Here is a 23,434-nt window from a genome sequence, read left to right as displayed (position 1 = left end):
GAATTCAACACTATGCAATGTATCCATGTAATAAAATTACACTTGTACCTCATACATTTATAAAAACAAAAGAAGTACAAGATGGATAGGTATATTCTGGAGAATCTGAACGTTGGCCCCAACAACTGAGTTCTGCTGGCAAGTGAATTAGGGTCTCAGGCTAGGACTTCAAATTTCATGAGCTAAGGAGAAAAGAATCAAGTCCGACTTCATAGTTAGTGATATATTTGTGCCTAATGAGTGTTAAATGCACCACAATATGCTGCTTTAACAAAGGTTTTCCCAGTATTTCCATTACAGAAAAATGAGTCATCACAATACTCAGATATATAGGCAGATTAATTCCAAAAAACCTACTCCAATGCGGTTGCCTCCATCCTGTCAGTGTGAGTGGAGATACAATTTCAGCAAAGCTGAAAAAAATCAGTATATGTATGTATGTGTATATGTGTGTCTGTGTGTGTGTGTATATATATACACATATATATATATATGTATGAATTAAAAATAAAAAGTGCCATCAGGTCTCCCATTAATGTTGTTAACATAAACTCTTGGTTTTGTGTTTAACCTGTAAAATTATTCTTTTTTTTTTTTTGAGACAGAGTCTTGCTCTGTCTCCCAGGCTGGCGTGGAGTGGTGCCATCTTGGCTCACTGCAACCTTCGCCTTCCAGGTTTAAGGGATTCTCTTACCTCAGCTTCCCAAGTAGCTGGGGATACAGGCATGCGCCACTACACCTGGCTAATTGTTGTAGTTTTAGTAGAGAAGGAGAGAAGGGGTTTCACCATTTTGGCCAGGCTGGTTTTGAACTCCTGACCTCAGGCGATCCGCCCACCTCAGCCTCCCAAAGTGCTGAGACTATGGGCGTGAGCCACTGCGCCTGGCCCAGTATTCATTTTTTATTTGCATAGTAGCTACAAGGCAACATGTTTATATCTGGCTTATGTATATAATATACGTTAATGTTAAAATCATTTAAGTCTAAACACTGGGAGTCTATAAGAATTTTGTTATCTTTAAGATGGGTGGGTACAAACTCAAATTTGAAAAACTGTTATCTGAGTCCATTCTGTGTTGCTATAACAGAATACCACAGGCTGGGTAATTTATAAAGAATAGGGATTTAATTTTCACAGTTGTGGAGGCTGGGAAGTCCAAGGTCAAGGGGCTCGAATCTGGTGAGGGCCTTCTTGCTGTGCCATCCAGTGGCAGAGGCAGAAGGGCAAGACAGACACATGCAAAGAAGGGAAGGATCCCTCATGTCTCGGTGCTGTCCTTGAATGAATGAGTTCTCATGAGGGCTAGTTGCTTAAAACTGTGTGACACCTCCCACCCACTCTCTTTCTTGCTCCTGCTTTTGCTCTGTGAGACACCTGCTTCCCCTTTGCCTTTCGCCATGATTGCAAGCTTCATTAGGCCTCCCCAGAAGCTGAGTAGATACCTGGCACCATGTTTTCTGTACAGCCTGCAGAACTGTGAGCCAATTAAACCTCTTTTCTTTGTAAATTACCTAGTTTCACATATTCCTTTATAGCAATGCAAGAATGGCTTAACACAATGGTCTAAAAAGACAATGGAATATTACTCAGCCTTAAAAAGGAAGGAAATTCTGACTCATGCTACAAAACGGATGGACCTTGAGGATATTATGCTAGGGGAAATAAGCCATCACAAAAGGACAGACACTTATATGAGGTACCTAGAATAGTCAAACTTATAGAACCAGAAAGGAAAATGGGCTGGGCGTGGTGGCTCACGCCTGTAATCCCAGCATTTTGGGAAGCTGAGGCAGGTGGATCATCTGAGGTCAGGAGTTTGAGACCAGCCTGGCCAACATGGCGAAACCTCATCTTTCCTAAAAATACAAAATTCCTTGGGTGTGGGGGTGCATGCCTGTAATCCCAGCTACTTGGGAGGCTGAGGCAGGAGAATCGCTTGAACATGGGAGGCAGAGGTTGCAGTGAGTCAAGATAGTACCAGTGCACTCCAGCCTGAGCAACAAGAGCGAAACTCCATCTCAAAAAAAAAAAAAAAGTAAAAAAGAAAGTAAAAGATGGTTGCCAGGGAGCTGGGGGGAGACGAGAATTGTGAGGTTAGTGTTTAATGGGCACAGAGTTTCAGTTTGGGAAGATGAAAAAATTCTGAAGATGGATGGTGGTGGTGGTTGCCCAACAATGGGTACGTAACACTACTGAAGTGTATACTTATAAATGATTGAAATGGTAAGTTTTATATTATACATATTTTGCCACAATAAAAAAATACAGTAAAAGTAGTTTAGCAAATTCATGTCCACAGCAGCATGGATATGAGGTGTTCTCAGATCTCCATGGAAGTCCCCACGTGCTTCCCAAGTGCTCTCCGCATCTTGATTCTTCTAAGAGCGACTTCCACAGGGCTCTCCAAGGGAACATTCTTATGATCCTAGATAAATGCAGGGAGAAAACTCAGCAAATCTTCAGTTCTTTCCAAACGAAAGACTAACGTGGCCTGGGACTTCATCTGTTTGTCTATAACAGAATATCGTAGACTGAGTAATTTATAAAGAACAGGAATTTATTTCTCACAGTTCTAGGGTCTAGGAAGACCATGACCAAGGCCCTGGCATGTGGTGACGGCCTTCTTGCTGGGTCCTCACGTGGTGAAAGGTGGAAGGGCAAGTGGGGGATGATCGCTGTGTCCTGGCAGGGCAGAAGAGCAGCTGGAACACACTTCCTGTCAAGCCCCTTTATGAGGGCAACAAATTCCATTAGCAACTAATTCCTGGCCTGATCACTGCTTAAAGGCTCTGCCTCTTTTTTGTTTTTTGAGACGGCATTTCACTCTCGTTGCCCAGGCTGGAGTGCAATGGCGCAATCTCGGCTCACCGCAACCTTCGCCTCCCGGGTTCAAGTGATTCTCCTGCCTCAGCCTCCCAAGTAGCTGGGATTATAGGCATGTGCCACCACGCCTGGCTAATTTTGTATTTTTAGTAGAGACAGGGTTTCTCCATGTTGGTCAGGCTGGTCTTGAACTCCTGACCTCAGGTGATCTGCCTGTTTTGGCCTCCTGAAGTGTTGGGATTACAGGCGTGAGCCACCGTGCCTGGCCGGCGGCCCTGCCTCTTAATACTTAAAGGTCAACGTCACATTGGCAATATCTGAATTTAGGAGGAGACACATTTGAACCATAGCAGAATGGTTATTCTGCTGAGGATAGTAACTAACATGCACCACCCAACCCAGATTCCTCATATTATTCATTGTAAGGAATAAACTAAATTTAATATAGTGAAGTTCTGAATAATGCTTAAAATTTAGGATCTACAGCAGCATATATTCCAAAGTATGTTCTGTGGGATGTTCATAAATGTTACATGTAAAAGAAGATTCTGTTGTCAAAGATATTTTGGAAATAACTGGATTGAACTAGGTTAAACAGCTTGTTAATTGAAGGCTTTGGAGTCTTTAATGTGCTGGTGTGTGGCCCTCCAAGGAGGGAGATTTGGAAGATATTCAGACAAGTGTTTGTCAAGTGGATTCAGCCACAGAACAGCTTTTCATGATCATGTTGAGGTAGGGTGTTCCGTAAACACACTTTGGAAAGATGTCCATTTTGAGAAAAATAATCAAATAGAAGATAAATATATACTAGGCAGGAGTTGTCAAGCTCTGTAGTCCTTGGGTCTAACCCACCCAGCTGCATGTTTCTTTTCACAGAGCTAAGAATGGTTTGTACATTTTCAGAAGGTCGTATTTTGAATAGTTATGTAAATACTTGCATAAACATTCTGGGTTTGCCCCTTGGTTTGCAAAGCCCCAAATATTTACTATCTGACCCTTTAAGAAAAAGTTTGCCAGCTTCTGCGCTAGGCAATGAAAACGTCTCTAGATTTTTTTTTTTTTTTTTGAGACAGAGTCTCACTCTGTCACCTGAGCTGGTGTGAAGTGGCATGATCTCGGCTCACTGCAACCTCAGCGTCCTGGGTTCAAGTGATTCTCCTAAGGAAGGAGACCACTACTACTCCTGCTGCCCTCCTCCCCCCACTTTGCCTAGTTCACAAGACGGGAGGAAAGAGAGAAAGCAAAAAGTTAGAAAGAAACAAAAGTAAGATAAATAGCTAGACAACCTCAGCACCACCGCCCGGCCCTAGGAGTTAAAAAAAGTAATAACAATAACATCGATCCCTGACCTAAACTACTTGTGTTACCTGTAAATCCCAGACACTGTATGAAAAAAGCATTGCAAAACTTTTTGTTCTATTAGCTGATGCATGTAGTCCCTAGTCACATTTCCCCAGGCTTGCTCAATTTATCACGACCCTTTCACGTGGACCCCTTAAAGCTGTAAGCCTTTAAAAAAGCCAATAATTTATTTTTTGGGGAGCTCAGCTCTTAAGATGCGAATCTGCTGACGCTCCTGGCCGAATAAACCTCTTCCTTCTTTAATCCGGTATCTGAGGAGTTTTGTCTGCGGCTTGTCCTGCTACACTCCCACCTCAGCCTCCCAAGTAGCTGGGATTACAGGCACTCACCACCATGCCTGGCTAATTTTTGTATTTTTATTAGAGACAAGATTTCACTATGTGGGCACGCTGGTCTTGAACTCCTGACCTCAGGTGATCTGCCCACCTCAGCCTCCCAAAGTGTTGGGATTACAGGCGTGATGGCGCCACCATGCCTGGACTGAAGATGGTTAATCTGAAGATTCTACTCTTTATAGAAACAATAAAAATTATTATGTGCTATTAGAAGGGCCTACTGTGTGCTAGGTATACATTATTTCCATTAATCTTCACAACAATGATGTGAGAAAGGCACTATTGTCCCTATTTTATAAATGAGGACATCGTTTTAAAGAGGTAAAATGCATATCAGAGCCAGAACTCAAATCCAGGTCTAACCCTAAAGCCCAGAATTACTTCTTTGTCAGTGGTCTACAAAGTGGATTCCATGAATCCCAGCGGGTGTATAAGACAAGCCATTGGAGCACACTCAACCATCTCTCTTTTCATTGCGTATTTTTCAGCGTATCCTTCAGGCATGTTCAATTTTGCATATGTATTTTATTCCAAAACATAACAAATCAACTAAAATTAGCCTAATCGGTAGCCAATAGACAGTTTCTTTATTTATTTTAGAGACAGAGTCTCACTGTCACCCAGAGTGGAGTACAGTGGTATGATTATAACTCACTGTAGTGTCAACCTCCTGGGCTCCAGGGACACTCCTGTCTCAGCCTCCTGAGTATCTGGAACTACAGGTGCATACCACTGTAACTGAATTTGTTTTTGTTTTTGTTTTTTTGAGATGGAGTTTTGCTCTGTCACCCAGGCTGGAGTACAGTGGTATAATCTTGGCTCACTGCAACCTCTGCCTCCCAGATTCAAGCAATTCTCCTGCATCAGCCTCCTGAGTAGCTGGGATTACAGGCATGCAGCACCATGCCTGGCTACTTTTTGTACTTTTAGTAAAGATGGGATTTCACCATGTTGGCCAGGCTGGTCTTGAACTCCTGACTTCAAGTGATCCACCCCGCTTCAGTTTCCCAAAGTGCTGGGATTATAGGTGTAAGCCACTGCGCCTGGTTATAACTGGCTAATTTTTGTAATTTTTGTAGAGATGTTGGAGATGGGATCTTGCTACGTTGCCTATTAGCCTGATTTTTTTTTTTTTTTTTTTTTTTTGAGATGGAGTCTCACTCTCTCTGTCATTCAGGCTGGAGTGCAATGGTGCGATGTTGGCTCACTGCAACTTCTGCCTCACCTCAGCCTCCTGAGTAGCTGGGACTACAGGTGCATACCACCACATCTGGCTAATTTTTGTATTTTTAGTAGAGACGGAGTTTCACTACATTGGCCAGGCTGGTCTTGAACTCCTGACCTTGTGATCTGCCTGCCTCGGCCTCCCGAAGTGCTCGGATTACAGGTGTGAGCCACCGCACCCAGCCACCTAGGCTAATTTTAAACTACTGGCCTCAAATGATCCTCCTGCCTTGGCCTCCCAAAGTGTTGGAATTACAGGTGTTAGCCATCGCTTCCATCCCTAGTAGACGGTTTTTACGAATCCTAATAAATAGCTCCCCGTTCTCCCTTGAGTTCAGAATTAACTGAGAGAGAGAGATCAGAGAGATAGAGAACAAAATGTTAGCTTTATTCTTGAGAGGGCCATGGGAGAGTCTAGCTTAGGTGTGGTGCCTGGTAGTCATGGTGTCTCAAGCTTGAATCCAAGAATTAAGACATGCTCACTGACCCAGGCACAGGCCTTCTCCCACAGCTAGGGGCCCAGTGGAATATGTGTCCCTGGGCCATCTGATCCCCAGTAGGAGATAGGCTGAGCTGTGCACACCTGGTTCCTGCTCACCTAAATATCAATCATTCTTTCCCGGGGAGAGAGAGAGCTGGAGCCTTACCGTGATTGCAGCTCCATTCACGTGGAAGGGAATAAACCAAACATGGGGTGTATGTAAGAGTTTCCCACCTAACAACATTGTACGTGACATGTATTTATTAATCCATGTATTTTGTACATGTTAACATATATATACACACATACACACATATATACACACACATACATACACACACACACACACACATATATATATATATATATATATTTTTTGAGATAGAGTCTCGCTCTGTTGCCCAGGCTGGAGTGCAGTGGTGCTGTCTCGGCTCACTGCAACCTCCACCTCCACGGTTCAAATGATTCTCCTGACTCAGCCTCCCGAGTAGCTGGGACACGCCACCATGCCCAGCTAATTTTTTTATATTTTTAGTAGAGATGAGGTTTTGCCATGTTGGCCAGGCTAGTCACGAACTTCTCACCTCAAGTGATCTGATCACCTCGGCCTCCCAAAGTGCTGGGATTACAGGCATGAGCCACTGGGCCCGGCCACATGTTAACATTTTTATTGAGGGGTATGCAATGAAAACCGAAGTCCACTATTCTGTACTATACTGTAGAAGTATCAGAGGCCAAGTTTCACGCAGCTGAAAGGGAATGAGGACATAGTTTAATATAGGATCTGGGCCTCCTGTATCGTAAGAGAAGATGAACCTGGGCTTTATTAATAAAATATGTATGTTCTGGGCCGAGCGCAGTGGCTCAAGCCTGTAATCCCAGCCCTTTGGGAGGCCGAGACGGGCGGATCACGAGGTCAGGAGATCGAGACCATCCTGGCTAATACGGTGAAACCCCGTCTCTACTAAAAAAATACAAAAAACTAGCCGGGTGAGGTGGCGGGCGCCTGTAGTCCCAGCTACTGGGGAGGCTGAGGCAGGAGAATGGCGTAAACGCGGGACGTGGAGCTTGCAGTGAGCTGAGATCCAGCCACTGCACTCCAGCCTGGGCGACAGAGCGAGACTCCGTCTCAAAAAAAAAAAAAAAATGTATGTTCTGTACACTGCCATTAATTTACAAGCCTCTAAAGGAAAACGTGTTTAGGAGATAGAAAAATTCCCTGCCTGGTGGCTATTTTCTGAAGTTTCCCGTATGTGGCAATCTTACTGCAGGTTGAGTGTCCCTTATCCAAAATGCTTAGGACCAGAAGTGTTCTGGGTATCAATTTGTTTTCAGATTTTGGAATACTCGCAGAATACACACCGGTTGAGCATGCCTAATCAAAAAATCTATAATCTTGATGCTTCCTTGAGCATTTCCTTTGAACGTCATGCCATTGCTTCAGATTTTGGAGTATTTCAATTTTGGGTTTTTATATTTTGGGATGCTCAATTTGTATGGGAAAATCCTTACAGACAACTCCAAGGTAGAGCAATAGCAAACAGGAAACCTTGAAGTCAGTGAGCAGCTCTCTGTTGCAGTGAGTTACAAACAAAATTTGGGTGAAGGGTGTGGCTAAGGTTAGACAGGTGTTATGGTTCAGATAGAATGCAAGGCAGAGCTGAAATTTAAAATTGGACATTTTCCAGCATTTATTACATGAAACGCTGCTCCTGATAGATGCTCTGTGATTGGAATCACCGTCAAATACATTTGAGAAACCTAATATAAATAAACCCCCTCTCAGACATTCACGTTGCACACTATTATGTAAGAGGCTGATTATGCTTACATAAGAAGTCCTGCAATAGACTTTATTTAAACAGCAGTTCTCAAACTAATGTATCTACAGAACACTTATTTCCAAATTCCTATCGACATTTATTCTGAAAAACACTTTGGGAAATGCTAAGTGCGAGGATTATAGATTTGGGAACTGTTACGGTAAGGGGCTCAGATGCCCAAGTTCATCCTCTTACTAGCTGTGGCCATGGGTAAATTAATCTCTCAGACTGTTAATTTCCTCACCCATAAAATGGATATAATATTTCCTCTCTGTAAGAATTGTAGTGAAGATTAAAAGAGAGAGCATCTATACGCTTCTCAACTAATATAGCATGTACTCAGTAAAAGTTAGATCCTGGCTGGGTGCAGTGGCTCACGCCTGCAATCCCAGCACTTTGGGAGGCCAAGGTGGGTGGATCACTTGAGGACCAGAGTTTGTGACCAAGCTGGCCAACATGGTGAAACCCTGTCTCTACTAAAAACACAAAAATTAGCTGGGCATGGTGATGGGCAACTGTAATCCCAGCTACTTGGGAGGCTGACGCAGAAGAATCACTTGAACCTGGGAGGTGGAGGCTGCAGTGAGCCGTGATTGCATCACTGCACTCCAGCCTGGGACAGAGCAACAGTCTTGTCTTAAAAAAAAAAAAAAAAAAATTAGATCCTTTTTCTTAATTACAGAGCTAGGTTTGGGGAAAGAGAAAATCTTTCTTAAGATTTGGAATCCCAGGGATATAGTTTTATCAGTATGAAAGATGTGCTTTGATTAACATTGGGGAGGTGACATAGCATGCCATGAAAGGGCCAGCTTTAGGATCAGATATACCAAACACTAGCTATGTGAGCCTGTGTCCATCACCTCCATCTTTCAAAATGCAGTCCCTTCATATATAAAACGTAGACCTCTACCTCAAATTTTGCATTTTGAGGATGGAATAAAACAATGTACATATGGCCGAGCATGGTGGCTCATGCGTGTAATCCCAGCACTTTTGCAGACTGAGGCAGGCAGATCACTTGAGGTCAGGAGTTCGAGACCAATCTGGCCAACATGGTGAAACCCTGTCTCTATTAAAAATATGAAAATTAGCTGAGCATGGTGCCACACACCTGTAATCCCAGCTACTTGGGAGGCTGAGGCAGGAGAATCACTTGAACTCGGGAGGCAGAGGTTGAAGTGAGCTGAGGTCTCACCACTGCACTCCAGCCTGGGCAAGAGAGAGAGATCCTGTCTCAAAAACAAACAAACAAACAAACAAACAAACAAACAAAAAAAACAAAAAACAAAAACAAAACAGTATATACAAAAATGCCGTACAGTTCTGGAAATCAGTATATGCTTAATGATGACCAGTTGATAATAATAGCACAGAGGCTGGGCACGGTGGCTCATGCCTGTAATTCTAGCACTTTGGGAGGCCAAAGTGGGCGGATCATGAAGTCAGGAAATAAAGACCATCCTGGCCAACATAGTGAAACCCCGTCTCTTCTAAAAACACACACAAAGGCCGGGCGCGGTGGCTCAAGCCTGTAATCCCAGCACTTTGGGAGGCCGAGACGGGCGGATCACGAGGTCAGGAGATCGAGACCATCCTGGCTAACACGGTGAAACCCTGTCTCTACTAAAAAATACAAAAAACGAGCCGGGCGAGGTGGCGGGCGCCTGTAGTCCCAGCTACTCCGGAGGCTGAGGCCGGAGAATGGCGTAAACCCAGGGGGCGGAGCTTGCAGTGAGCTGAGATCCGACCACTGCACTCCAGCCTGGGCGACAGAGCGAGACTCCGTCTCAAAACACACACACACACACACACACACACACACACACACACACACACACACACACAAATGCAAGGCATGGTGGCACGCACTTGTAGTCCCAGCTACTTGGGAGGGTGAGGTAGGAGAATTGTTTGAACCCAGAAGGCGGAGGCTGCAGTGAGCTGAGATTGTGCCACTGCCCTCCAGCCTGGGCAACAAAGTAAGACTCCATTTCAATAATAATAATAATAAATAATAGCACAGAATATCATTTTTGAACACGTAGACTATACTATGTAAGGTGCAAAGCCCGGCCATTTCTCAGGATGGAGCATGCAGATTATTTCCTCAGAATGGATTTTTCAGGATGCTGATTCCTGCTGAGTTTGACTTTTAGGGAGTGAAGCTGAGCAATCTGTCTTTCGATAAGCTCCCTGGTGAATCATTAAGGTCATTAAAATTTGAGAGCCATTGATTAGGAAGTGTGAGTTGCAAGACACTGAAGAATCCCATGTGGACCAAGTGATACTGAATGAGAGACAGAATGGACATTGAAGGCTAAGGACTTGGAGAAGCATGTCCCCATGATGGGAATCTTGGACTCAGAAATTCACCTTAGAGGAGGGAGTGTTTGCAGGTTATGTGAGGGTGAGACAGCTGGATCATGTTTGGCATGGTTAAAACAGTATGACAGAGCTGGGCATGGTGGCTCATGCCTGTAATCCCAGCACGTTGGGAGGCCAAGGTGGGCGGATCACCTGAGGTCAGGAGTTCGAGACCAGCCGCCAACACAGTGAAACCCTGTCTCTACTAAATATACAAATGTTAGCTGGTAGTACACGCCTATAATCCCAGCTATTCGCAAGGCTGAGATACAAGAATCACTTGAGCCTGCGAGGCGGAGGTTGCAGTGAGCCAAGATTGTGCCATTGAACTCCAGCCTGGGTGACAAGCGTGAAACTCCATTTCATAAAACAAAGCAAAAACAAAACAAAAAACAGTATGACGGGGATGGTGAGTGTGACACTTTCAACTGAGACCTGAAGGAAGGTCATGGGGCAGAAATGTAGTGAGAGGGCATGTAGCCCACAAAGAGAAAGCCAGGTTTGGTTCCCGATCATAGTCCCATTGTCATCCCATCCCATGAGGCAGATGCCCCTCCAAACCCAGCCGGGAAGCCCATACCATTGCCAGTCCTGTTATGATTAAGCACTCTTGGTTTTCAAGAACTTGGGTGAACCTGCTCCCATGGCGGCCCAGAACACTACGTGACTTTTTCCTTTCTCTTTTTTTTTTTTTTTTGAGACACAGTGTCACTCTGTCATCCAGGCTGCAGCATAGTGGTGCAATCACAGCTCATTGAAGCCATGAACTCCTGGGCTCAAGCAATCCTCCCTCTTCAGCCTCCCAAGTAGCTGGGACTGCAGGTGTGCACCACCACACCTGGCTACTTTTTTTTTTTTTTTTTTTTGAACTTTCAGTAGAGGAAAGGTCTTGCTCTGCTGCCCAGGCTGGTCTCAAACTCCTGGGTTCAACAGATCCTCCCGCCTTGGCCTCCCAAAGTGCTGGGATTACAGGTGTTAGCCACCACCCTTTGTTTTTTTCCTTCTAATAGGGACACAGATTAATATATTAATGACCATTATTCCTAAGCAAGGTCTGCAAGAAGGTCATTATATTGTTTCTTCTAAGGAAGGATGAATATTGCATGTAAATCCCTTCCCTGCAAGTTCTTTTGTTTAGGCACTCTGCTGGTTTTCTTCTCTCTTTAGGAAGGTGGGGTGGTGGTGTCCTGTTAGTCACCTGGGAACAAGGGGGCTCCACATGGGTCAATTTTGCTTGGGCCCTGCCTTTGGGAAAGTAGTAAAACATTAGGCAGTATTTTTCACCCCCCAGGAGCAGATGGCTTGGGCAGTCCCTGCGGCCCAAATGTGGCTGCATTTCCCGCCCCCAACCCCCACTGCATTTTTTTTTTTTTTGAGACAGAGTCTCGCTCTGTCGCCTAGGCTGGAGTGCAGTGGCATTATTTGGACTCACTGCAACCTCCACCTCCCAGGTTCAAACGATTCTCCTGCCTCAGCCTCCCAAGTAGTTGGGGTGACAGGGACCTGACAGCATGCCTGGCTAATTTTTGTATTATTATTATTGTTTACTAGAGATGTGGTTTTGCCATATTAGCCAGGCTCGTCTCAAACTCCTGACCTCAGGTGATCTGCCCGCCTCGGCCTCCCAAAGTGCTGGGATTACAGGCGTGAGCCACTGTGCCTGGACCCCCATAGCACACTCTTGACCATCAGGAGACAATGCCAGCCAGAGGTTCACCATTCTTTGGACATAAAGGAAGCTTTCCCTTGGTTTGTGGACACTGTAGTTAAGAGAATGAAGGGGTGCTATGGCCTAGAGGGGTCACCCCTATTTCTCGGCAGTGCCCAAACGTAACTGGCATAGGTTTCTGTTCTTTGATCCCGAAGACCCCAGGCCACAAGGCTATGTACCCTTTCTCCTGCCAAATAAAATCCATAGACACTGCATCTTCACGATGAAGCTTGAAACCAGTCAAGCACTTTTTTTATTTAAAAAAAAAAAAGAAGGAAAAAAGTCTAATGGTAAGGTATATAGCCTATACATGCTACAGCTAGTTGTCCTCACCCCTCCCCTCACGTCCTATATACTCATTTATTTAATGTGTTAAAGGAAACAAAAACCACCACTGGAATGCCAATTTGCCAGGAGGGTAGAGTAAGTGTGGGGATCTCCAGCATCATCTTATGAGCAGGCACCAGGTGGTGGGTGGTGCCCACTGTTCCTGGAGGGAGGTAAGAAATGGCCTATTACTTGGAAGCTCCCCAAAGCAGGAAATGTGGGTTGTAGTCAGGGTGGCCACAGTTTATCATCACCCCTCTAAGTGACAGGGGCGCTAACAATTACACGGGCACAGAGGCATACATGGGCCACACACTGGGGTAAAATGTGGACACCATCGTTGCATTAGAATTGCTTATTGCTGATGTAAGCCTGGTGGGGGCACCTTCTCTTTTACATGAATAGGACATCTGAAAGTGAAGGCTACTGGCTGTGGCACTGTGTTTTGCCTCTTTGAGGACAAAAGAGGTTGAGCCCCTCATCCCTGATTGGAGCTAAGAAGGTTTACTTTGGAGTCGAGGAGAGAAACGGGAAGATGGAATGTTGAAACATGAGGAGGAGCTCGACAACTTGGCAGGATAGCACCAGAAACCAGATGCCACCCCATGGAGCTGGGCAGTCCAGTCTGTAGAAAGGTGCTCTGAAGGAGGTCCATGAGCAGGCAAGGACTGTGGAGCCTCCGGTTCTAGCTGTGCAGCTCTGCCTGGGACCCTCGTGGAAACTTATTCTAGTTAGGAGCAATTCCTCCAGGCCAAGGGAGGGCGCCCTGCACCCTCAGGTCTCGATGCATGTTGCTATACCTCTCATCAGCCCACTGACATGAGGTCATCTTTGGTCTGTGGTGAGGTATGGGTGTCTGCAGTCTACACAAAAGCCTTGCAGAACGGGCCTGGACAACCCTTGGGGGATAAGACAGCCACACATGGCTCAGGCTGTTAGGTGTCCACTGTCACAGTCCAAAGAGAAGGGTACAGCCTCCAAGGGGGCAGCTTAACCCAACATGGAAGACTTGGGGACGATGAAAGGACGGGGGCCCAGCTACGAATGTCTTTGTTCTTGATGTCAAGTTGCCAGCTATTGGAAGGCAGGAGCAGTTTCTTCTTTTTCCCCACTCTGTGCTGGATACTTGGGAGAGGTGAAATGAATACCACACTGTCCACTCCTCAGCCTAAGGTCCTTCTCAAGTCCTGGCACACTCAGCATTTGCTCTTTAACATGGCATACGTTCCCCCATTTTCTACCTGGTAATGAAATCCTCAGTGGGCGTAAACATTTTAGGGCCAAGAACATTGCCTTGGAAATTGACTCTATGGCGTGGCCTCATGGCAGAAGTTTAAAATGACTAACATAACTTGGCAGGGGCTCCAGCAATCTCCCAGTAGGGAAGGGCCATTAAAAGTGGTTTAAGCTGGAGCTCAGCTCTCCCCAAGTCTTAGCCAGAACATACACCCACCAATGGCAAAGAAAGATTCTGAGCAAAAACTGTGAGCAAAGGCCTCTTTTATCAAGAGGTGGTCCTAAGACTCAGATTTTCCAAATTTTTGGAGGTACCACAAGCTGTCCATTTGCCCTGGGATGTAAGGTAAAGTAGTCATCACAATTGCAGTAATAAGCAGAGGTGAAGGGAAGAAAAAAAAAATCTGCCCACCTTTTGGGCTGCCATTTGGCCTGTGACCTACCGAAATGTGTGACCAAGGGATGGAGGGAAGAGACCCTTCAGAGGGAGGGTCACTTGATTCCCTGGAAGCTCTCAGAGAAAAAGTCATGGGCACGAGGGACAAACAAACAAACCAAAACTCGAGATCTGAGTCCCAGCTTGGCCACTATTTAGACAAGGCTGGGGTATGTGACTTCTCCCTCTGAACCTTAATTTTCTCACTATAGATCAGGGCTGGTCCTATCCGCCTCACAGGGTTGCCGTAAGGATTAAAGGAGGGAGTGTGTTTAGGCACTGGTCACCTGCCTGGTGCTTGGCACAGTTGTCACGATGGGCCTGGACACTTTCTAGAGCCATGACTCCAGGGGAGTTCTGCATATGTGCCATCAATTGCTCACAGAATAGTGACCACAGTCCTGGATGGGGTAAACCTAAGTCCCCAGGCAAGGACAGCTAGGAGAGTGACTAGCCACCCTGACCCACCCACTGCCTGGGGAAGTGTCTACCATTGCAGGAAAAGGGGCTGGATACAGACGTCCTCAGGCCATAGATATGACCCGAGGAGAGAACAGTGAACAGAGAGGAATGTGACTTCAGTACCTATAGTTCATGTCAGAATAATAATTATCATCATAGCAAAAGAGAAAGGCAGATTCTTTCACTTGCAGGAAAATTTTCTGCCTAGAGGAAGTCAGGGCAAGTCTGTTCCTACCCAGCTGACCCCTGGGAGGAAGGAATGAGGCAAGAGAGAAACTCTTTCAATGAAGTCAGCAGACAGGACTCAAAGCTCTTCCAGTCAGGGATGGAGCCACACACATCCCGGTCTGCTCAGAGCCTAGCACAGAGTAGGCACTCATAAAATATCTGAAAATGTCACTGAAAGCCAGAGAGCAAATCAGAAAAAAAAAAAAAAAAAAAAACGTGAGTTTTGTCTTTTGAAATATAGTCAAATCTCACATAGCTTCACAAAAGTTGTTTAAACCAAAGTGGATCAAGAACTCAGGAAAACTGCCATGGGGCCTCCTCTCAAGGCAGAGGACCCTCGAGCAATGGCAGCCCTTTCCCACCTCCCTTCTTCCCCTGGCTGCCATCTGCCCCCAAGGTTCTGGGCACAGGGCCAAGTGGCAAGTGGGCCCTGCAAGAAGTGCCCCAGGGCCCTGCCCAAGCCTCTCTGGGGAATGGGATTGCAGGCAGACTGGAGGAAGGGACTAAAGATGCTACAGGTGATCAGAGGAAGCTCCTTCTCATGCAGAAGCAGCCAGCGCCCACATGATAGGGGATGGAGCTGGGAGGTGGGGCGGAAGAGGGCTGTTAGAGCAAAACTTTGGCACTGCAGGTAGACAGTGAGCAGACTCCCAAAATACTGGCTTTGTGGGTCCAAAAGTATCTCAGCTGATGAGCACTGTGAAAAGGAGATCTCTGGGGCAGGACAGGGCAGGGCTGCCTTGGTCAGGTAGAATGGGAAGGGGTTCTGCTCTACTCTCTTTCTCTGGGCTGGGAGCTAGAAATGCTGGGTCCTGATTTTGCTTCTGCAGTGACTTAGTCATGCCTCTCCAGGCCTCAGTTCGACAGATGACCACATCTGCCCTGGGTTTCTTCCAGGGAGAACACAGATTTGGCGGTGCGTGAAGAAAGAAAAAACATTACAAATGCCGGAGAGGCACAGGAAGCAGCTCTGCCTGGCCCTTGGTTCCCTGCCTCCCTATGGGACCACTGCATGCTATGCCTAGCCCCTCAAGGCTGGCCCACGAGGCCACCTCGGCTCCTGTTGCTCCATAAGCTCTATTTGCCAGGGGGCAACAGCTTAGAAGAAGGGAACAGGGCTTCGTGCCAACCACCAGGACCCTGGCATTCTCCTGTCATGGAGACACAGCTGTTGAGTCCAGGGAAGCCTTTGGTATAGGCTGGAGGGATGGTGGGTGTGGCAGCAGCCACGAATGCCCCCTCACCCCTACCACAATGAAGTCACTTGGCCACCTGCTCCTGGCACTTAGCCAGCTTCTATCTCTTCCCTGCATGGTTTGCCTTTTACAGAGGGGAGGGAACAGGCACTGAAGTCAGGCAGGCCTGGACTCACATCCTCTTCCCCCTTCTTCCTGGCTGGTATGTCCTTGGGCACATGGAGCCTGAGTTTCCTCATCTATAAAGTGGGTATAATATCACAAGTGAGGGTTGTGAAGGCAAAGCGCCGAGTACAGTGTTTGGCACCCACGAGGCACTCAGCAAAGGGATGCTGACAAGGGCACGACTCGTGAATGGGCCTCTTATTCAAACGAACTTTGAGATTCTTGCTTTAGGTAGGCAGAAATGAAATGCTCCAAGTTGGGGTGGGAATTCTCATTGAAAAGCCCTGGAGGGACTGGAGCCTGCAGCAGGAAAGTGCAGCATACGGGGGGCTGCAACCACCCTTCAGGGCTGACCACGGTCCCAAGAAAGAAGGTGGGAGGCAGGGCGGCTGAGCGGACCTCCAGGCCCACTCCTGGGGGAGCTGCATCCAGTGGAACCTCAGAGGCCATGGGCCTGAGGCCTTGGGGAAGGGGACATTTTCCCTGGGACTGGCAATGGAATGGACTTCTTCAGGATGAAGTTCCTTCTGGTACCAGGCAATTCAGAAGAGTGAATAAAGCCACTGGGCTTTTAGAAACATGAAGAAGTTGGAGCAAGTCGTCATGGACTGGGTGGGCTGCCCCTTACTGTGCCATGTTCAAGCCATGAGAGACCCTTGCTGGAGTTTCGCCAGGCGATGGGATCCAGTCCTGGAGGCCTTGGAGAGTCCTGGTCCCATTGTTGGGTCGCAATGCCATTGGCCAGGAGGAGTTCTCTTAAGGCAGGGATGCTGACATGGACAGAAAGCAAAGGCTGTGGGTTCTGAGCCTCCAGCGATGCTGTGATAGGAGGGATCAGACCCAGGGGCGCCCGAGGTGTCCGGAACTCACTCTCCACCCATGGGAGGCAAGAAGTCACAGTACCCCAGAGTCTGTCTGCCTTGGAAGCTGTGTGGAGAATGATAAATTAAGAGGCGTATTAAATATGTGGGTAAAGCCAGCAAGGACCAGTGGGCCCTCTAGGCAGAAAGGGAGTCGGCTATGGCTTCTTTCTGAGATAGTTGGAAGGAATCCACCCTTCCCAGGAAGGGGCTCCGCTCAGGACCTGGCAGAACCACCAGCCACTGCTGTTCTTCTCCCGGACTTCAAACACTGTCCCTTCCTGGAAGCTGCTGGTGTCTTTGTCTCCTTCAAAGTCAGCCACGGCCACATACAAAGAGTCCTTCAGGCCGTCGGCATTGGGGACAGAGGCTGCAGCTGCTTCCTCCCTGTTTTCTCCAATCTTGCCGGTCCCCCGTGGCCCCGGGCTGCCTTTGCCTCGCGTGTCATCCTGGCCCCCCAAAGAGTTGGAGAGAAAAGGTTTGGCTTTTGGAGGGACAAGGAGAGCACGGCCTGGGGTGGGAGCTGCCCTGCTTTCGTGGCCTTCACACTGTGGACCTCTGACCTCTGGGAGGGGCCTGGATGACGAAGAGGTTTTCTTGGGGGGAGGTGGTCTCCGGGGTGGGACCACAGGTCTCTGCTGGGGAGCCTCCTGGAGAGGAACAGGCACGCTCTTAGACACAGGATCTGTGGTCTTGGCTGGCTTCGGAGGGGCTCTGCAGGAAATCTCTTTTGGGCTGAGACCATCCTGTTTGCCCGTCCTGTCCTGGGCACGGCCAGGCCCCTCTCCTGGGAGGAAGCTTCGGCTGAAGGCCGCATCTTGGCCCCCTACTGCCTGGGGGCCCTCCCCATCCAACAAGGACTTGTCTTGGGACTTGGCAGGCCTGAGCTTACTCCTGAGGTTGCAGATGTCGACTTGGTCTTCGCCCTGAGGTGGCTCTGTTTTGGGGGAAGGAGTTGGTTTTGGCCTAACCTGAGGTCTGGACTTCAAGAAGGGATTCTGGGGAGCGGCGTCTGGCTTCTCCTCGGGCAGGTCAGTTTTGGATTTGGAGATGGGCCGGAGGTTGGGCTTCTTTACTTCCTTGGCCAACACCTTGTGGCCACACTCCAGCCCCATGTCATTTTTCAGCTGGAACAGTTTGCTTTTGTCAGGTTTGGGCTCTGGCCGCCTGCTGTCCCGGGCTGGAGGGGTGTGTTTGGCTGGCATCATGGGCAAAATCATGCCTGGAGGCTTGGGGGCAGGGCCCCGGAGCTGCTCTGTCCTCTGCCGCTCCCGCTCCAGCAGCTCCCCCTCCGACTTGATGATGGATTCTTTCCTCGGAGGGAGGCTGGGCTTCTCCTCCATGTCGGGGTCTGAGATCTCCTCATAGCCTGCTGACGCAGACATGTCTGAAGACGCCTTCCTCAGGACCTCCTTACCGCCCTTCCAGTCTTTAGACCATGGCAACCCTGAGTCCATGGCACCATGCGGTGCGTCAGGCAGGGGCCGGGAGGGGCCTGTGGCTTCGCTGCCCGTGTTGTTCTCCAGCGCTGTTGCTTCCCCCAGCCGGAGCTGGGTCACCTCGTGGGGCAGGGGAGCCAGAAAGTTGGGTCTTGATGCATTGCTGGTCTTCTTGTATTTGTCAATGAAGGTTGCCGGGGCCCACCCTTCCTTATCTTCAATCTGAATGTACCACCAGCCACTCAAGTTTTTCTCGATCACCTGCAAGGGAGAATAGAGAAAGGCACTTGGGTACGATGCCAGCGCCAGCAGACGAAATGGTTTGGGAGAACCCACGTGTTAACTGGAGCTCTGGAAGCTGCCACTGTGTGCTCAGCAGCTCCTCTGGCAAGGTCTACAGGGGACCACCAGTGGAGACGTGACCATGTTCTGGGAATATCTCACATGGGGGTAGATTCTTGTCGGACCAGATTCCCCCTAAAGCAGTCCATGAGATGTGGACTTGGGTATAGGTACTTAATTTGAGAGTTGGTCCTAGGAAATACGCGTAAGGAAGTAGAGAGAGAAAGAAGGGAAGGGGAGAAGCCGATTATGAGCAAGTTACTGCTCTGGGCCATGGGGATTGATCTGCCAGGGACCCGCTGAGAGACCACAAAGAGAATGCCTCAGAACGGGTCCCTCTGGGGATGCGTGCATTTATCTATCTACCCCCGGCCCCTCCCTACCCAGGGTATTAACTCCTCTCCCCTTCTGGGAAGCTGTTGGCTTGCAAGGACGTGTGTGTAGGCGCAGGGGGATTCAGGTGGATCGGGGCACTGGCAGCGTCTGCTACAATTCTAAAGACAAGGCAGAAGTCAAAGCTACCCTTGATCCTGGCTTCTTTGGCCGAGCATCGGATGAAGAAGTTAGCTGGTATTTATAGAGGCCACAACATATGAAAGATACCTACCTTTTTTTTGAGACAGAGTCTTGCTCTGTCACCCAGGCTGAAGTGCAGAGGCATGATCTCGGCTCCCTGCAACCTCCGCCTCTGAGGTTCAAGCGATTCTCATGCCTTAGTCTCCCAAGTAGCTGGGATTACAGGAGTGCACCACCACACCTGGCTAATTTTTATATTTTTGGTAGAGATGGGGTTTTGCCATGTTGGCCAGGCTGGTCTCGAACTCCTGGCCTCAAGCGATCTGCCTGCCTCAGCCTCCCAAAGAGCTGGAGCTGGGATTACAGGTGTAAGCCACCGTGCCTGGCCTGAAAAATACCTATCTTTGAACACAGGAATCACACTCAGCTCAAAGAGATGCTCGTGTTTATATACAGGGGACCTGGAGCTGGTGGAGTACAGTAGATTTTCATCTTGTCCCTACTTCCCTGTGGGATACACGCCAGTTGGATGGAATGGTGGCTGGAATCACCCACATTGTTGAAGATCTTGTTCTCTCTTTTTTGTCCAGCACCGCGTGGCTGAATTCACACAGGTGAAAGGTGTGCTCACTATTACGGGCTGAATTGTGTCTCCCTACCCAAATTCATATGTGGAAGCCCTAACCCCCATACCTCCAAATGTGGCTGTATTTGGAAATACGGCCTTTAAAGAGGTGGTGAAGTTTAAAATGGGTCATTAAGGTGGTCTGAGTTTGGATGTATGTCCCCACCCACGTCTCAGGGGCCTGGTGGGAGGTGTTTGGGTCATGGGGACAGATCCCTCATGAATGGCTTGGTGTCCTTCCCATGGTAATGAGTTCCCACGAGATCCGGTTGTTTAAAAGTGTGTGGTGTTTCCCCGCCACCCTCTCTTGCTCCTGCTCTCGCTATGTGACGCGCCTACTCCTGCTTTGCCTTCCGTCATGAGTAAAAGCTCCCTGAGCCTCCCCAGAAGCCAAGCAGATGCCGGCACCATGCTTTCCGTACAGCATGCCCAACTGTGAGTCCAGCAAACCTCTTTTCTTTATACATCACCCAGTCTCAGGTATTTCTTTTTTTTTTTTTTTTGAGACGGAGTCTCGCTCTGTCGCCTGGGCTGGAGTGCAGTGGCCGGATCTCAGCTCACTGCAAGCTCCGCCTCCCAGGTTCCCACCATTCTCCTGCCTCAGCCTCCCGAGTAGCTGGGACTACAGGCGCCCACCACCACGCCCGGCTAGTTTTTTGTATTTTTTAGTAGAGACAGGGTTTCACCGTGTTAGCCAGGATGGTCTCAATCTCCTGACCTCGTGATCGGCCCGTCTCGGCCTCCCAAAGTGCTGGGATTACAGGCTTGAGCCACTGTGCCCAGCCTCAGGTATTTCTTTATAGCAATCCAGGAATGGCCTGATACACGGGCCCTAGTTCAATATGACTGATGTCCGAATAAGAAGAGGAGATTAGAAAACACACAGGGACTGAGGGACAACCACACAAGAAACAGCGAGAAGGTGCCATATGGAAGCCAGGGAGACAGGACACAGGAGGAACCAAATCTGCTGACAGCTTGATCTCGACCTTCTGACTTCCCCAACTGTGAGACAATAAACTGCAGTTGTTTAAACCACCCCATCGGGTATTTTGTGATGGCAGCCATCGCAGATGTACACTGCAATTCCCTGGTAGGCTCTCTCTGGACTCAGAAGAGCTGATGAACGCTCATGACACCCTGTGAGTTGGGAACTGTCACCTCATTTTACACATACAGAACGGAGCCTCAGGAGAGCTGAGGAACACACAGTGGGTCCTGTAGAAAGCCCGTCGATTGGAGGAGAGTCAAAGGCAGGGGGGTGGGCTTCAGAGTCACCTAATCTTGCCTCTCAGAAAAGAGACCTGTGGCTGGGCGCGGTGGCTCACACCTGTAATCCTAGCACTTTGGGAGGCCGAGGTGGGTGGATCACGAGGTCAGGAGATCGAGACCATCCTGGCTAACATGATGAAACCCCGTATCTAGTAAAAATACAAAAAATTAGCCGGGCTTGGTGGCGGGCACCTGTAATCCCAGCTACTCAAGAGGCTGAGGCAGGAGAATGGCATGAACCCGGGAGGCAGAGCTTGCAGTGAGCTAAGATCGTGCCACTGCACTCCAACCTGGGCGACAGAGCAAGACTCCGTCCCAAAAAAAAAAACAAAAAACAACAACAAAAAAAACCCATCGATTAGAGAAGAGTCAAAGGCAGAGGGGTGGGCTTCAGAGTCACCTAATCTTGCCTCTCAGAAAAGAGACCCCTGGCCAGGGGTTTTGGCTCACACCTGTAATCCCAGCACTTTGGGAGGCCGAGGCGGGTGGATCATCTGATGTCAGGAGTTCGAGACCAGCCTGGCCAACATTGTAAAACCCTGCGTCTACTAAAAATACAAAAAATTAGCTGGGTATGGTGGGATGCGCCTGTTATCCCAGCTACTTGGGAGGCTGAGGCAGGAGAAATGCTTGAACCTGGGAGGCAGAGGTTTCAGCGAGCTGAGATCATGCTGTTGTACTCTAGCCTGGGCGACAGAGCAAGACTCTGTCTCGAAAAAAAAGAAAAAAAAAAAACAAAAAAGACCCTGCTTGGAGAGGGGCTGTGTCCGGGGTGAGAAACTGCAGAAGGAGCAAAGATGGCTGCAGGCACTTTGTGGCCCTTCTAGGAGAGGGATAGCAGCCACAGACTCAGCGCCAGGATGCAAATGCTGGGCTCCTGGGCCTGCAGTCCTGGGTTCTAGTCTTGGCTCTACCACTTACTGCCTGAGTGGCCTGGGGCAAGCCACATGCCTCAGATTCCACATCATAGAAGGAAAATGATAAGAACAATTTAACACCCACTTGTAGAATTTTTGAAGCCACAAGTGCTAATGCATATGACAGCCCTTGATAAATGCTGTGCACTTGGTAAACTCTCCTGTGATTAAATTAGAGTGGAGGTCACTGAGCCAGTGGGATGCACTTGACAGGCAGCACTTAATGAGTCTCACTGGAATCTCCAGGGAAGGCCACTGATAAATGCAAGCTCTTTATGTGAGGATGACTGGCATCTTATCAACACTTGATAGCTCTGGTAAAAATTACAGGCCACGCTGGGCATACAAGTCATTGTCAGCACATCCATGAATTCAACAACACTAATACTTAAGTCTGATGTGAGGAAGTGAAACTAGGGTAATCAATATTAGATGTATCAGTAAGATTTGTCAAGGTTACACTCCTTGCAAAGTATTGTGGTAGAAGCTCTGAACATGTATGTTCTGAATCATGATGAATGGGCGTTTTCGTTTACCAGAGGGAAGCCAAGAGCTACTATTAATAAAAGCAAATGCAAGATCAGAAGCTGGGTGCAGTGGCTCACGCCTGTAATCCCAGCACTTTGGGAGGCTTAGGCGGGCAGATCACCTGAGGTCAGGGTTCGAGACTAGCCTGGGCAACATGGTGAAACACTGTCTCTACTAAAAATACAAAAAAAATTAACTAGGCATGATGGCGGGTGCCTGTAATCCCAGCTACTTGGGAGGCTGAGGCAAGAGAATCGTCTGAATCCGGGAGGCAGAGGTTGCAGTGAGTGAAGATAGCGCCATTGCACCCCAGACTGGGAAACAGGGCAAGACTCCATCAAAAAAACAAAACAAAACAAAACAATAACAACAAAATCACAAGAATGAGGGGAAAGAAAAGAGTGTGGGCTTTAAAAGCAGACAGACCTGGTTTCACATCCCAACTCCATTGCTTACTAGCTGTGTTACTAGAGGCAATTAATTTACCTAACCCCTGAGTCTTATCTATAAAACATGCTGATAGAAAACAAAACAAAACAAAACAAAAAAAACACCAACCAACCAACCAACCAACCAACCGCATGCTGCTGGTACTGACCTCTTGGGACTTCTGTGAAGATTAGTTATCAAGGAGGTAAGGTACCTGACACAGAAGAGGTGCCTATATCATCCTCATCCTCCTCCTCCTCATCATCCTCCTCCTCCTCCTCATCATCCTCATCCTCCTCATCATCCTCATCATCATCCTCATCCTCCTCCTC

The 23,434-nt window shown here is 48.1% G+C and overlaps 1 protein-coding gene across 1 annotated transcript in view; it reads right to left on the bottom strand.

The window, feature by feature from the left end:
* Window positions 1–12,341: 12,341 nt before the first annotated feature.
* The window catches only part of SH3PXD2B (SH3 and PX domains 2B), a 118,504-nt gene continuing 107,411 nt past the window's right edge, over window positions 12,342–23,434 (bottom strand). Inside the window, exon 13 of the mRNA XM_023218943.1 lies at window positions 12,342–18,734. Coding sequence (XP_023074711.1) covers window positions 17,193–18,734 — 1,542 coding nt within the window. The 3' untranslated portion in view covers window positions 12,342–17,192. The remainder of the gene's footprint in view (window positions 18,735–23,434) is intronic.

This window comes from Piliocolobus tephrosceles, chromosome 4 (genome assembly GCF_002776525.5).
Source record: "Piliocolobus tephrosceles isolate RC106 chromosome 4, ASM277652v3, whole genome shotgun sequence".
Classification (NCBI taxonomy): Eukaryota; Metazoa; Chordata; class Mammalia; order Primates; family Cercopithecidae; genus Piliocolobus; species Piliocolobus tephrosceles.
This window is presented reverse-complemented; position numbering and strand designations above follow the sequence as displayed.